This window comes from Corvus kubaryi, unplaced genomic scaffold (genome assembly GCF_017639235.1).
Source record: "Corvus kubaryi isolate FWS band 111438036 unplaced genomic scaffold, C.kubaryi_AGA036_p1.0 37266, whole genome shotgun sequence".
Taxonomy (NCBI): domain Eukaryota; kingdom Metazoa; phylum Chordata; class Aves; order Passeriformes; family Corvidae; genus Corvus; species Corvus kubaryi.
The window spans coordinates 7,807,812-7,824,003 of NW_024581081.1; the positions used below are offsets into that span (position 1 = coordinate 7,807,812).

Consider the following 16,192-nt stretch of genomic DNA (forward strand, 5'->3'; position numbering starts at 1 on the left):
TTGAAAATCCACTTCAACAAAAAAATACCACCAGAACCAATAAACCACCAAAACACACACAAAAAAAAAAAAAAAAAGCAGGAAAAAACCCCACCCAAACACCACAATTCAAAGCAACCTTTCTTACTGTAAGGATGATTGAATGCTATTACAGGTTGTCCAGAAAGACTGTAGAGTCTCTGTGCTTGAAAATATTAAAAACTGGACAGAGCCCTGAGCAACCTGCTCTAGCTGACCCTGCTCTGAGCAGGGGCATCAGACCGGACAATCTCCAGATGTGTCTGCCTAGCCTCAGCCCATCTGGGCAGTGGCCTGAGAAGACAACTCCTACAGGTTCACAGATCTGCTGGCAATGCAGTGGAAAAATTCAAACGATCAGATAATGTGTGCTACTCAAAAGTAAAAGTGTAATTTATTCTCCCTGCTCTGTTCCTTCTGTATTTTTTTTTGTTCTTCAAACCAAGGCAAGCTGGAAGTCATTCCATCCACTGTTTAGAAAAGACTTTACTACAAACCTCTCACTTCCCGCTGCTGGTGCTCTTTGCTTTTAAGTATGGGGTGGGAGATCCACAGCCAGGGGTGGTGCTTGCGGAGCTGAGGAAGGATGTAATGTGTTACAAATCCCACGGTCCACGCTAAAGCAAACAGGACAATGCTGAGAAATGGCTGGGCCAAAGCAAAAAAAAAAAGAAACAGTTATAATTTGCAAACAACATTTTTATATATATGCTTCAAAGATTTTTTTAACAGTTTCTATAATTGTACTTTTGTGCAATTAATTTTTATTCCTATGTTCAAATTCTTGACTCTAGGTGAATATGGATTTTGACATATGTGTTTTGCACCCACAATTAATCAATTTTTTCCTGCATGATTGGAAGAAAAAATGCAAAATGTCAGGCTTATTCATTCTGTCCTCTGGGTTCCCTATTGTAAGAGCTGTGGAGATTAAAGGAAAAAGATGTCAAATAAGTAATACTGAAATTAATACAAATAACTAGAAACTAACTGCTTCGCACATATAATAGTGTTATCATGACCAGTAAATGCATTTTCACTAACTTCTCCTCTCACAGTGTCTATTCTTTCCACTTAAAGCACCCTGTGGTTTTGTTTAAGAGACTTAATACCTTAGGGGGGAAAAAAAGATAGATACACACCCTTAATGACAGAAACACAGTACTGGCACTGACAGCAAATGACAGAACAGCAGCTGCTGTGCAGACAATGAGATCCGATTTCAAGATTTCTTTCTGTGAAAATAATTATTTTACACAAAATTAGTAAGGTAGCACTATTTTAACCTAAGTAAATTACTCTGGTCTCAATTACTTACACTCTGCATTGTGATAAGGCTAATCGGCACTCCGTAATACAAAAGTATTTTCTCCACTCTGCTTTGGGAAATTATTTCTTCACACTCTAGGTTTTTTGAAGTAATCACATTTAAATTCTTCATGCCTAATTTTGAATTATATTTTTAAATAACAAAGTTATAATATTGGAGAAATGAAAGCAATACATTTTAATGCTGAATCTGATTCTGCGTAAGGAATATAACTCTTTTCCATTATGACTATTATTTTTGGGAATCAAAATTCTGGTTCCATTTCCTATTTGCAAGAACTAATATTTCTTACTCCCTTTCTCTTGCATTACCAAAACAAGTCATGCTTTTCTGTAATGTCTTCTAAGACACAACATTAATACATTTATTGTGTTCTAAAGTGACATGTCCCATTCTCTGTTTTTCTTTATTGGAAGTCAAATTTCAGCAAGATTTTGCGGATTTTAGACAAGGCTTTTTTCTAGTGTCATTGAATGATAATGATCTTTATGTAAAGATCTGTAACTATGGTAGGAGTAACTTTGCTTCTAGAGATTGGAAAATACCACTGTTTTTACAGCACATTTTTCTTGTGATTAAAATGTCATTCTCAGTAAACAAATAAACAAGATAGTTTGTGATCTGTGCGGTCTTCTGAATTGTACTTCAGAGGTCACCCAAATGCTTTTGTGAGTAAATGAAAATCTTGTCTTAGATTTATGAGAAGGGCATTTCGGTTCAGCACTCAATACTGCTGCTAAGTTACCGAATGAGTAACAATTTGTAGCTCTTGGTTTAGAAACTGACTTGTGCTTTTATTCAAAGATATCTAGAAATAACATGTGAAAAGCAACACTTTTGTTAGAACCAGAGGTTCATCTGACTTCCTGGTACTGCAATCTAGGCAGGCTTAATGTATCTCATCAGAGAAAAAAAAAGAAAACTAAAATAATGATGGCACGGCAAACCTAGGAATAAGGGAGATAAAAAGAAAGCAAGCAGAACAAGCGAAGAACAGAAGGGTTGCGAATTACCGGGGAAGCTGGTAGCAACCTCTATATTTAGGCTGCCTATCACTCCCTGTTATGAAAGATGCTTCTCAGTAAAAGGTCACCAGCATCAGCACTTCCACTTACTGCAGCAGCCTTTTGAAATGCAGCAGGACTGAAAAGCCTTCAGGCTCAGAAAGTACTGTTGCTTTGTCCCAGGAAACTCAAGACCGGCTTAGCTGAAATCTCAAGCCATCACCAGAGTCTTTGCCCTTCCCAGGCTGCTCAGCAGTATGTACATACCTCCAAAAGAGCAGTGCTCCCTCCGCTCTGAGAGCCATCCTTCTCCAGACAGCCCTGTACTCTGCATGGACTATGTGTGGTGGGAAGGTGTGGGAGCAGAGTTAGGTCTCTGTAACGCCTCCTGACCTTCTTTTCAAAGCATAGCCCTGCTAGCTTTGCTCCTTGGCTGTTGCGTTCAACAGAAGAACCACAACATGAGGGAGCTCACAGGAAAAGCCTTCTCTGCTCTGACTAAACCTTTGCTCCCTGCTGGTCCCCACAGGTCTTCTCTGTTCAGCTCAAACTTTCTCTCACTAGCAAGTTGTGTATCCTTCTCTAACTCAAGTGGTTTTTGTAGGTGGGGCAGTACTGAAAAAACATGGTCTAATAAAAATGAATAATGGAATGATTACCAATGCATGCAATGGAAATGATATTTTTTTAACCTTTCCAGATATTTTTTAAGATGTTGCACACAAAATCTATGTAAAGTAGCACTATCTGGGAAAGTTAAGCAGTGTCAAATTTATACGGCACTATTTCAGCCCTTTTGTGAATACACAGCATGAAAAGCCTTGATCAAGTATCATCTTCTGCACAGCTGAATTCAACTACTCAATAGTCTAAAACAAGCTTCTAAGAACAACAAACACACTCCAATCATATTCACAAGCTCTTCTGTACAACCAAAAAGGCTTACTATTAAAATGACTGATTTCTCTCACAGTCAGATGACTGAAGAAGCTGCCACTATAAAAACTATGTAAAATATTACAAATTTTGCTGTAAAATCAGCAGAGGTGATAACAATGCATGTTTTGGGGAGAAGTGGCATCCTAACTTTCCATTCAGGACCAGATCACCAAAGAGAATCTTTTCAAACTTTACATTCAGAAGGGAACATATTACACAAATTATATTGCACAGGTCTTGTATTTCCCATCTTCCCCATCTTTCATTTTGCAATTGTCCTTTTTACAGTGCTCTCATTGCTTTTGACAATCCTATACAGAAAAAGGCCTATGTTTTTATGGAAATTATTATTATTCAGATATTCAACCCCAAATTTGACAATTGCTTTCCATTTCTGGCAATATTAAAAGTGTTTAAGATATCATGTATGCCCAGGCTTGTCCTTCTGCCCTTGCACTGAACTGCTTCAAAATGTAAAGATACTGCTCAGCTGCTGACTTGCACAACAGTCCCCACAGGAGCTCCCTCTTGATGTGGCCAACGCTTTCAAGCTTCTCACGAAATTCAGGCTTTTTTCCTTCTAACAGCTGAGCAGGGGTTGCTTCTGTTCCATGTCACTGCATAGGGGACAGGGTCCCCCAGGAAATGGCTGACCCTGGGCAGTGATCTCTCTGGCTGAGGGGGACTCAGAGCAACTCTGCAGGAGAAAACCTTGGGCATCCACCTACAGCCTGCTGTGGCTGGATCTGTGGCTTCTGGCCTTCTTGTGGAAGGCAGCTAGCTCCTGAGAAGGATGTGGCTACCTTGGACCCTACTGTGTAAAGCAGGATTTTGGATGTCATTCCCAAGGCCGGGAACTTAAGAGTTGAATACTGAGTAGCCGTATAGTGTGATGCTTGAGTCCTTCACTGCAATTGGTCCAAAAATGTAAAAATTAAGCTCTATTCACAGATAAAATCTCTCCGGTGAGAGACACTCATTGTTATAGTTTGGGCTGAAAGCCACTTTACAGTCTCCATTTTACATTCGAGGGAAAAACAAAAAACCCCAAACCAACATTGCTACCTTTGATGCCTTGGGAATTTCACAAGCAGAATATATTAGAGAGGCACTTTCTTTTTGTTTTAATTATTATTACAGAATCAAAGAATTGTTTATGTGGAAAAAATGTTAAAAATCATCAAGTCCAATCATTATTTTCAATTGTATTTTTGGAGCGTTGTACTAATCCTTTTATTAGCTATCTAAATGTTTGTATTAAAGACCAGGAAGGAAGTTTGAGTTTGAATGTAACACATTATCACCCTCAGGCCACTGCTTAATCTAGTAATCAGCCATGTGGATGCCTACAGAAATTAATTATAATGGTAGGAAGCTCCATTCTCAAAGTTGAATGGTCAATTATCAATCACAGCTGCTTTATAATTCAGGCTTCCAAAGCTGGCAATTCTCACACAGCTATTCAAGGAAAGGAAAAGAGCAAAGGTCATGTAACTAAACATTAGAGATGCTGTATTTATTACTCCTAACATCAATGCAAAGCCATCCAGAAAACAACACATTAATTTTCAATATTAACCTTGTTTGCTTTCAGCTCTTTGAGAAGGTGATTTGGTTCTGTATGCCTCTGGCTTTCTGATTAAAATGGGTCTTATTTAAATGGTGTGTTATCTGGACCACATGTCTGTATAGAGACCAAGGCAAGGCCGGCTTGTGCTGCATCCTGCCATCTCTTGCCACTGACTAGGGTTAGGAATACTCTCCTTGCAGGGGAGCACTTCAAGAAAAAAGTGAGTTACCATCGTGAAATCTCTTCTGAATACTGATATATTGTTTCACCCAGCTTCTGAACTGTTTGAAGATCCCCTTACAAAAGTTCTGGAAATTATTTTACACTGGCTTTGAAGAGTCAGCTGAGTCCTACATCCTAAACATGACTGCTACTGCTGAAGCAAGGAGCAGGGACTGCAGCTTGTGTTCCTCTCAAACTCGATGCACGTGCATTTTCTCCTGCCTCAGTTCTTCCCTACTTGCTCTATTAGCATGGCACTGATGAGATGGCAGTGGGAGTCTCCTTGGTGTTTAACTGAGACAGAGGTACCAGATAACACAGGAGTTAGACAAAGAGCCCACATTAATCAGAAATTGTCCTCTCTTTCTTCAGATCTCCCAGTGTGGGAAAATTAGCACTGCTAATTGACATTGCAAGCAAACACTTTTGCTTACAATTTTTATTCAGATTGAAGGAAGCACAGACAGAGGGATAAAAAAAAGGTAGCAAAGCACTAGCAAGCTCCAGCAACACTGAAGGAAAGCAGCCTCTGTCTAATAGCAGCAGCAGCAAGGAGTATCAAACGTACAGAGCAGAAAAGTGCCAATTCCCAAACCCAGGTATTTCCTGGAGAGCAAAGGTGTCAGGAAGCCCACTTAATTAATCCTAAAACATGACAGGAATGAAACATTTTGAAGAGAAGAACTGAAGTCCTATGTCTGGCAAATCCCAGCACAGTTATCCCTGTACTTCTGCATCTTCCACCCCATTGGCTCAAGTGCAGCTGTGCAGTGTTAGTGTGACATCAGAACCCTGCCTATGTCACTGGCATAAAAATAGTTGGAGAGTCTGCAGAATGACTCCATTTTGAAAATACAGCCAGGATCTTAGATGAAGATTTTTTCACTGTTTTGGTTTTTGTTTTCAATATATTAAAGCCTTGCTCAAGGTTTCCCTCTGCACTGTGAAACGGAACCAGTTAAGTGGACAGCTGCAGTAACTGCTTCAGTCCCCTGGCTGGGTTCCATCTGCAGAACAGATGAGATCAGACTCTGTACTTCTCCATGAAAGGCACCATCAGCAAAAGAACTACAGGGGAAAGAGAAGCTTTCCATTACATCTTGCCATACAGTCCCCATGTACAAGACTGGAATGCCAATGAACCGTAGCAATAACCTACACACCACAAATACCACAGAATACAGCAAAATTTTAACAAAAATAATTTTTTCCTCTGTTTCTAAATGCACATTTATATTCCAGTATCAACTGTTGCAAACAGTTTAGTTTGCAAGAAACTGTAGCTCAGTACAAGCAACAAGAAATAGCCATATCACTTAATCTTATGTAGGCCCTATTAGAGGAAGCAGTTAAAAGTAACATTATACATGGTAAAAGTTGCAATCTAAGCAGCAGCTTAGCAGAGAAAAGTAGAAAACATTGGTAGGGTGGGATCAATGCATATGCTGAATGTAGGCTGTGTAACACCTTATAAAATGCCTAAGAAATTATTCAAGATGTACATGAGAGATGCATCCCTTTGAAGGGACATCTGGAGGCCAGTAGGAACTATGGACTCCCAGGCCATGTCTACGGGTCAAAAAAGGCTTCCAGAGACTCTGAATGCTCCTGGCTTTCAGAGAACATTCAGAAGTTTAGGAATAGCTGCCTAGATTGCAAATGCTTGGATGCAGGCGTTGGGGTTGTGGTCGGGGGGAAGAGCTGTCTGGCAGCCAGGAAGCAGGACAGCTCACATGAGTAATAAATGTCAAACACCCCTTAGCATTTCTGGAAACTTGATGATCTTCCCACATGAACTCCTTATAAGATCAACCTCCCTTGGGTAACAGCAAACATTTTTTTAATATAAAAAGACACAAAAAGGAAGATGGGTCACTTCAGATGTTTATGCTGAAGTGAGAAATAAGCTGACACAAACTTAGAGCTTCTTGCCAGACAGTAGTAAATAAACAGCCTGCCAAGTAAAGAAGAGACGATGAGATGGCAATGCTTGGCACCAGGCATGTACCTCCCTCTCCCATACTATCCCAGTTTCACATGCTTCTTCCACCTCTAGATGCCAAGTCTGACAGTGTGCTCCACTTGGCTCGGCTGGGGTGGAAGGCACACAGTCAAGAGTATTTCCTGGCACAGAAAAGGCATTCCTGAAAAACAGGTAGCCCTAGCCATAGAAAAATAAAGAATAAGGGCTATGTTAAACACACATAATTCTGTGGACAGATTCCTGTTCCAGCACAGACTGGGAGTTTGGCAAGACTGCTCACCTTTTTGAATGCTTGTTGAACAATCCAGCCTACCTTGGACACACCAGATTGCCAGGCTGTAACTCTGTGTACAGAACCTGCACTAGTTCTCTGTGTGCTAGGATGAGAGATGCCCCACTCCCCAAGCTCTGAGAGTGCATTTCCTATTGACTGTATTAAAGAATCAATGTTGCAGAGCCCTTCAAAGGAGCCTTTCAGAAAGGAAAGTGGCGTGTATCCCCCTTCTCGCTCCTGGCCTCACCGTAAAGATCATCTGTGCTTTTAGTAATTTAAATTACTAAATGGGACTACTTACAAGGTTCATCAGTGGGCAAAATGGATGAGAGAGAGCTTTGAACAGAAAGTAATGAAAGAAAAAGCCTTACCACTGATTCCCTCATTTTTTCTGGGAGTGGATCTTCTGATGAATCTTCAAATCGTTGGCGTAGATAGTGAGGGACATATTTACACTGAATAAGGGACCTGTTTAAAAAAAATTCCTAGTTAGGATACTTCGGAACATGTGTAACAGACACGAATATTCCTGAAGGGCAGAGGAGGTAGAAGAGCCTCAGATTTCCTTCTTCATGTATACATTAGCATTCTTACCTCTGTACAGCTGGAGATTGACACAAACCAGCACTACTGTGATCAGGGCAGAAATTCCTCATCAGAATCTTGAGGAGTCTCAGCAGCCCAATCAATGTGACACAGTCATTTAGAGGAATGAGCAGAGAAGGTACTGTTGCATTTACGACTCTTACTACTGTTTCAGCTAAGCTGAAACCAATATGAGAGTTCTTTAGACCCATGTTAAAATGGTCAAGAAAGCTATTTCTGTACAAACTGTGTATTAATTCTCTCTTCAAGATTTATGTGCTACCTCCTCATCCATCTTGAATTTTATGCCATAGGCCATATAATAAACATTTTTTCCAATCTCCTTATTTAAAAGAAGTTCAGCATTGTTAAAAGAAAAAATTGTAAATATCTTTTTTTAAGGATTATGCATTTTTACAATTGCACAATAAACATTTGATGTTGTTCTACATGTACTCCTAATTTTTAGATATTTAACAACCATTTCAGTTGCTGAAGATTAATTGCAAATGTTACGAAATTGTTAGCTAGTTTTACGAGTTAAAATGCATTTAGTAGTTTAAGATTACCGCCTTAAAACAAAAGTTTCAAGGAAGAAGAGTTTCTGTTATATTAAAGAGATTCATGAACTGGTGTGTCCTTCCTGGGAAATGAGAGAAAAGGATACATTTAAATTACTTCAAAATTGAGAGAGCTCCCAATTCCATGCTGATCTGCAATTTACCTGTGTATATTTTACTCCAAGGCTAAGAACTACTCCCTAATACAGCACATAGCTTCACTTCCTTCCATACATAAGTTCCGTACTGTAATGGTCAATAAACTACACACCATCTACACAAAGCTTGATCCAGGTCTACTTGAAATCAGTCAGATACAGTAGGCAGTGGGTAAAGTTTATGGCAAGACATGCAAGCAGTCCTTGTTGCTTTGCCACATCAGAACCTAGCAACGTATTAATGTCAGATTCTCTGAATCTTTTGGATGGTAAAGAAAGAATTTCTCAACTCTTCGGTAATATTTACCGGGATGAAAATTTCCTACTAGTGCTCTACATCCTTTCCTTCCTCATCAGCGTTGCTCTCCTTTTTCCAAATTTCTCTACTAAAACAGAATCCTAAATGGCCTAAAAAGCTCTCCACTTCCCCCTTCTCTCTTCTGCATTGCAGAATTGTGCATAACGAGCCTTGAGCCTCACCTCAAGACACACACAACACACCTCATGAATCAAAGGAGAGAACGTGTGGGTTTCCTCACAGGCCCTCTGCACTCTTCTAGGATAAAACTGAACTGTCTGTGAAGCAGAATTCCAAATTGCATGGTGATACTGGCTGCACAAAACCCACTTGCTTGCTTAGCCCCACAGCCATAGATGTAGTTGCCCAGCTGCTCGTGGACCCCCACAGCCCCCATAACAGCCATATATCACAGTTTCTTCACAGGGAAACTCACATTTGCTGCCCCCGAGCTATGGATCTATTGGGTCTCTCTCTCGCACATCACCTCAACATGCACATCACAATGCTGGGACTTCTCCCCTAATCTCCCTTGTTCACAGTGTCAGCTCTTAGCATATGCTTCCTTTCCTCAGTTACCTCTAGCAGCCTGTGTCAAAGAAAAGGAAGGATGGAACCTCAAACTGAGAGGCATAGCCTACTAAAGTAATCCTCAGCAAGAGCTGGAATCCAGCCACCTTCCCAGCACACTAAATGTCCCTTCTCCTGGACCCAGTGCTACCCAGTACACATTCTGCAATTCCAGTAGCCTGAACATGCCCTCAACTAAATCAGTGTCCTCCAACCTGGCAAGTACATAACTTCCCAGAGTGGAAAATCTGCTTGCGAGATTTCGGATAGTGCTGCTTAAAGAGCACTATCCCTGCTGGTGATCTATCTGACTGCAGCACTTCATTCATATACAAGACTGATACCAACCATGTAGACATGGTGAGGAATTTCACAGTACCACAGTATTTTCAGGAAGCAACCCCTGTGGTTCTGAAACCCAGACATCACTCTCGTTGCGTGCTGTACAGAGTAATCAGCAAATAACATTTACAGGCAACTTACATCAGTACAGATGGGTCGCTGCTTTGTCTGCTGAGGTGATAAGAAAGTGCAACTAGCAGACCACAGAAAGCAGAAAACAGCGCTGGAATGTGCTGTGCATCCCAGGGTTCCTGAAGAGGATGACAGAAAGCAAAGTTAGGAATGCAAAACTTGAAAAACTGAAGTAAGTAGGTTAAGCCATACACCATACATTCACTGTTAGATGCACAACATCTAAATTTGTACAGCATCTACCCCAGACTGAAAATCCTTTTTCATATCAAAGTTTATTACTGTGAAAAAACCCTGCAATTAAAGGCATGTTTTGTGCTTATATTATGCAACTCCCCTATAATCAGCAATTAGCTAGGAAACCACATGAAAGGCAGGTTTACTTTCCTCTTCAATGAAACATGAGAGGAAAATTCTCATTAAAATGAGATCCGAGTGAAATCAACTGCAGTGTATTATTTATCTACATGCTAAATTGATATGCAGTTACTTGACCTGTTAGCCAGACTGCGTGTAACAAATGACAACATCACCTAGATCAGGCAGCAGGGTTTCTTTCAGACATCTTTCTGCCACTTTTGCATTATACCCAGGCCCTGCCTGGATGCTAACATAGCGGAGAGGGAGAGCGCTCGCCACCATGCCTGACATCCCCAAGCAGGGAAAAACGAGACAATTGGCACACTTGCCAGCACACTCTGGGCATAAACAAGATAAGAAACTCTCTCCAGGTGATTTAAACAGCTAGAACTAGCTAGAAAGAATAAGAGAAAGAATATAAAGCTTACAAACACTTATCAAGATTAGCTTATCTGTGAAGCCCTTAGGTATAATTTATGGATCCTAAGACATACTTGTGAGTTCTATCTGTGAGGAACACAAATTTCGTCTGTGAAAGACACAGAAATTTGGATCAAATCCAAAGCCATTTCACATACCAGTTCTGTTCCTTGCCTCCACAAAACTTCTACCTGATCAGCCAAATGTGAACTCACCAGATCCTGGCATCAGAGCACTTTCTGGACAGGTTTTGAGAAGCAATGCTTGTAGGATCTGTGAAACTTTAGGCTAGTGCACACAAGGCTTCTGCACGGTTATCTCTTGCTTAAGAAACTTAACAGTTCGTACAGGACCAGTATTTTCAGAGGATAAAGTAGGTTTATTAGCTTTATTTTTCTCAGTTATATGCATGATTTCTTAGCATGTTAGGAAACAATTTCTTTCAGATGCAATGAATACCTAAGACAAACTAATTTTCTTTTAAGCATCAAGCATCTAACCCATTGCAGCACGGAATTTTGCAATTTAACTCTGAAATTCTCGTTATCCTAAGAGTAGTACCAAAAAAGTGAAATTTTAATTCCAAGAATCATCTTCCCCTCATCCTACTACTGAAGATCACAAAGATGAAAGACAGAAGAGTCTAGTTCTATCAAATAATCCTACCCAAAACCGTAATTACAAACAAAAGAGAGATTCGCATGCTATTATTAAAAGAATCCAGCACCATTTACTTGACAATTTAAACTTTACCATACAATCCTACTCTTCATTTCATTGTTCCCAGTTTTGGGGCCAAATATATTTTGGGTTAGCTTTTCCCATGCTTAGACTCCTGTCATATTCAATTCATATTCTTCAAAACACTGAAGAAAATTAACTGAAGTGAAAATGTTCTGAAAATGGCTGAATCACAGCCCATCCAAACATCCTTGGCATTTTCAGGGCAATACAACTGTGTACAGATCCTCCCAGCAGCTTCTAGTGCACGACTGCCCCTTTGCCCTGCAACTTCTGTTGAAAGCAAAATACTATTAGGAGCCGAGCAATATTCCTGATACTGAAATTTATCAGAATTTCAATTTATCAGATTGAAAAATCATTCCATCCTCTTTCTCATATAAAGCCGTACACAGCTGAATCCCCGCATTAATGTCTCAGGAATTCTATTTCCATATTTCCTGTGTATTACATATAGCTTCTGCATTTTTCTGGCCTGTGCTTCAGGTCCAAACTGTCATTGTCCCCTCAAAACTCAAACATCAGGGAGCCTGGAAAGCAGGTAGGACAGGCATCAATATTCGCTATGTGCCTGGAGAACAGGATTTTCCAGAAAAATGCTACACAATGTTGTATAAAAGATGAGAATGAACAAAGGTGTCATTTCTTCAATATCAGTGTGATGCACCCTCTTCCATTTTGTCATTTTCCTCCTCCACTAATGATGCCTGGTAGCTTTAAATTTAAAAAAACGAAAAAAACCAATATAGTTGGTAATTGAACAATGATTCTTCTCAGTGGGAAAACAGGAATGACAGGTTTTACTCTTGGAAGCTGGTATTATCTGTCATACTAGACAGGGACTTTGACTTCCTAGTTTACCTCATTGGGTAGAGGTGACATGTAGTGCTTTCTTACAGGGTTTTGACTTCGATGCAGACACTCACGTAGTCATTTTTAAAACAAGTGAAACAGACTTATAAGTGAAAGCAAATGAGGTACAGCAGACCCAGTGGTGGGAGTGGATGTGTTCCATTTCAACCACAGAATTGCCTAATCCCAAAACAATCCACTAAAAGGAGAGATAAGGGTGTCTTTGAACTTACGAGCCTTTTACCACTGCTAGAGGTGGGAAGGCAAAAGTATTCTTAAAAAGTGGTGTCAGTAGTTTTCTGTCCTACATTATTTATCCTTTTTACTTCTTTCTTCTCCTAAAAAAATGCATGTAGCACACTTATCTTTCAAAGATATGCTGAAATAAATCAGACGTTCTACTCCAGAGACAAAAAGTGCTCTGAACAGGGAAACAATTATGCTAAGTAGAAATTCTGGTTACTTTTTTTTTTATTATTTCAGAGTATTCCTCTCAACTCGACAATGCCTTTGCAGATTGCTGCAGTGACAGCATCATTGAAGGTGAAGGTGTTGGCATAGTGGCCGAGATTTTAAATATGGAGACAAACTCCAGTTGGTCTTCACACACCTGGTCTTCCACTCTTACAGTGTCAGAGAACGGTTTGGGTTGGAATGGACCTTTAAAGGTCACGTAGTCCCTTGTGCAATTCAATCAAACTTTCTTGGGTCTTTCTCCTTACCTCCACAGCCCTGCTCACCATGGATCTGTGCTATTGCTCACATATCAAGCAATAAGCAGGAAGTGCTGATGGTCAACCATTCCACATGTGTAATGGTAAAGATGGAAATAAATACTATCATCCTATTTCTGGACATCTGAAACACTGATTTCTCATTCTTTCTGAATGAGATCATAAAAGGGAACCCTCCTCACATCCCAGAATATGACAAAATAGTAAGAACTTGTTCTCTACATGGCTAACTATAAGCTTAATGCTATATTACCACAGATACTCCTTTTCAGTGAACACTAACAACCAAAATATGTGAATTAATGAGCCTTGTGTTACACAGATTAAAGACGAACTCTAGGAAGAGATGCCCACCAGCCTTATCTTCCCATTAGCCAGGGAAAACAAAGCATTACTTTCCAGATGATCTCCAAAAACATGACAAGGGATAAGCTACCATAATACATGTATCACTGCCCACTCCAAGCAACACTGTCTGTTTCTCCGCAATCACAACTGCTATCTTGGACCATATTTTCACTGCTGAAATTTAAAATCCATAAGGACTGATACAGGGGTGTCTGTGTGTGTCCACACACACCACCTTACACAACAGGATCCCAGTCTGTGACTAGAATTCCTTGGCTAAAAAGCAAGATGAGCAACAGCTTCAGGCAGGAAGCGTGGATACTCATGTTTCACATAATGGTGAATTTATCCTAAAGAAATAGTGCAGATTTCTACATTCCTGTACAGTGACATACAGTGAGAGCCACCCTGGGCCATGTCGGATTCTACAGGCATAATTTCTTTTTTCTTTCTGGAAAATAAATTCTTATTATACACAAAAAACTAAGACCATAACTATTGAAGTTACATCTACAGTGTAAGACTTGCCTATGGCTGCAAAATTCACTTAGTGAAAGGCATGGTATCTAGCAATACTCTCCAAATTTAACACCCCTAACAGCTCTTGCTTGAAACTCAGCAGTCTCTAAATTGGAAAAAGATTGCCTTCAAAACCTCCAAAAGGACTGAGAGTATTTTATGCAGCAGAAATAAAGCTGTCCAATGATATTATACTTCTATTTTTGGTTGCTTACACATCCAGGAATTCTGTCTAAACACATGAGCCCATTCACTGCTGTCTAGAAAGTTATCTGGGGACTTAGCAGATTGAGGGAGATGTATGCTTGCAACTCTTTCCCACCATAAAACCCTAAGACAAATATTTCAAAATTATTAGTACATAGATGAAGACTGCATCACTGAAGATGGGAAGCAAGAAGCACTGTTATTCTGATTAATGAGTTTCAAACTCATTAAACAAATCAAACTACATCAGTGTGAGCTGAGAACAGTTTAAAATCCACACAGAATTTTTAGTAACTGTCCATTGAAGCAATAAATAAACCACCAGAAAGCACTTTCTTCAGGTATGAGGTAATGGAAACTATGTAACTTACATTTCAAAAAATATACATTTACACAGAGCTGGAAAAAGCTGGTGTGCCACATATGAATACATTCACATCAGTTTAATTTTTCTGACCCAAGTCCAAAAATCTGACTTTTTTTTTCCAGGCTGGTTAAGATAAACTGCAAGTTCCATACCAAAGGAAAGAAAAAAATTATCTGGATGACAAGTAATTAACTGGTTCTGGATACATTTCAAATCCAAACCAACTGATATGAACAGAAGGCAGAAGATAAGGACTGACTAATTCCAGAAACATTCAGGGGTGTGCTCTTCTGCCCCATGGCAAAGCCCTGGAACACTGGAATACTAAAGACTGGTATCAGGATGGCTAAATTCTAGACCAAATATTTGTAGAAAAAGTAGGATGGCATACATGACTTTTTTTTAAAACCTTTCTTAAATATTTGGGCACAGACCGCAAAACAGATGGAGCAGGAGACAAAAATCAGCGCATCATGAAATTCTAATCAAGTGAAAAAGATGGCACAGAAATTCCCATGTCTCCAATCTGATGGATGTCATATTTGAAAAATAAAAACACCTCCTTCTGGAAAAAGAGAAAACCCTTTTGTATATCAAAGCTAAGGCAGCTATTAGAGCTGCCAATTTCTGTTCAAGATTACAGGACTGAAGATGAGATCAGAAATAAAGCCAGGCTGAAGTGAACTCAGGTAATGTCAAACTAAGCTCAGTTACCCAACAGCTTCAGAAAAGTAGTGAGCTGAAAAATAGCTGCTATTGGATGTAAGAATCCAAGGAATGAACATAAGAGCTGATAAAACCATGCTTAGGATTTAGAGCTTTGTATTAAGCAAAAGTAAATGGAAGTTCATAGAGGACCTGGAAAGAACTGGAACAAGGAGTGATGATATTAAACAGAGGTCTGGGAGATAAAGAAATTCCAAAGCAAGCAGGAGAAACTCAGGTCTTTGCACTTCAGAATCTGACATTTACCTACTTACTTGCCTGAAACCAGGTTTACAGTACGGTTATATGTAAGGATGGATAAGCAGCTGGTGTCCTATCACTCATGATACAAATATGCCATGGGATAAGATTTATGAAGAGATGCTCTACAACACCTCAAAGCTGTAACCAAACCCCCTTTGCATCACTGGGATAGCACAACAGTAAAACAGAAATCGATCCGTGTGACTTCACATCATCACCACAGGGAACAACTTCTGTGCACCAGCCAGGTCAGACAGAGACTTGTAAACCTGTTCCATTCACAATGCACTGCTTCCACTGACAGCAGTGATGAATAGTGTCCTGCCCATCAGTTCTCAAGGCCTCAAACACACAGACAAAGACCAGCTATTTTGTGCTCACGGTTTTTATGGAGAAATTATCTGTTGTAATTTCAGATGCAATACTCTGTACTTGCTACTGTGAACAATTTGGGTTTCTTTTTTATGTGACAGCTTTACAGGAAATGAAAACTGATCATCCCAGCAGTAGCACCACCAGAGGAAGTCCTGACAAGCAGCAGACCCATAGCTCCTCCACACCAATATCAAAGCAAGGGCAAAGCTGCTCAGGAGCACTATGAGGAGGGGAGCCATCACCTGGCCACAGCAGCTGGCACCCCTTTGCTTCCCAGTCACCTCTGAACAGCACGTTCCTTGCTCTCCTCCAAG

General features: G+C 40.0%; 1 protein-coding gene across 3 annotated transcripts in view; it reads right to left on the minus strand.

The window, feature by feature from the left end:
• PCNX2 (pecanex 2) overlaps window positions 1-16,192 on the minus strand; it is a 152,160-nt gene that overhangs the window by 79,373 nt on the left and 56,595 nt on the right. For all 3 annotated transcript variants that reach the window (XM_042025252.1, XM_042025253.1, XM_042025254.1), the window contains 4 exons: window positions 9,996-10,105; window positions 7,713-7,809; window positions 1,161-1,253; window positions 516-666 (listed from right to left, as the gene is read on the minus strand). In XM_042025252.1, the coding sequence (XP_041881186.1) occupies window positions 516-666; window positions 1,161-1,253; window positions 7,713-7,809; window positions 9,996-10,105 (451 nt within the window). The remainder of the gene's footprint in view (window positions 1-515; window positions 667-1,160; window positions 1,254-7,712; window positions 7,810-9,995; window positions 10,106-16,192) is intronic.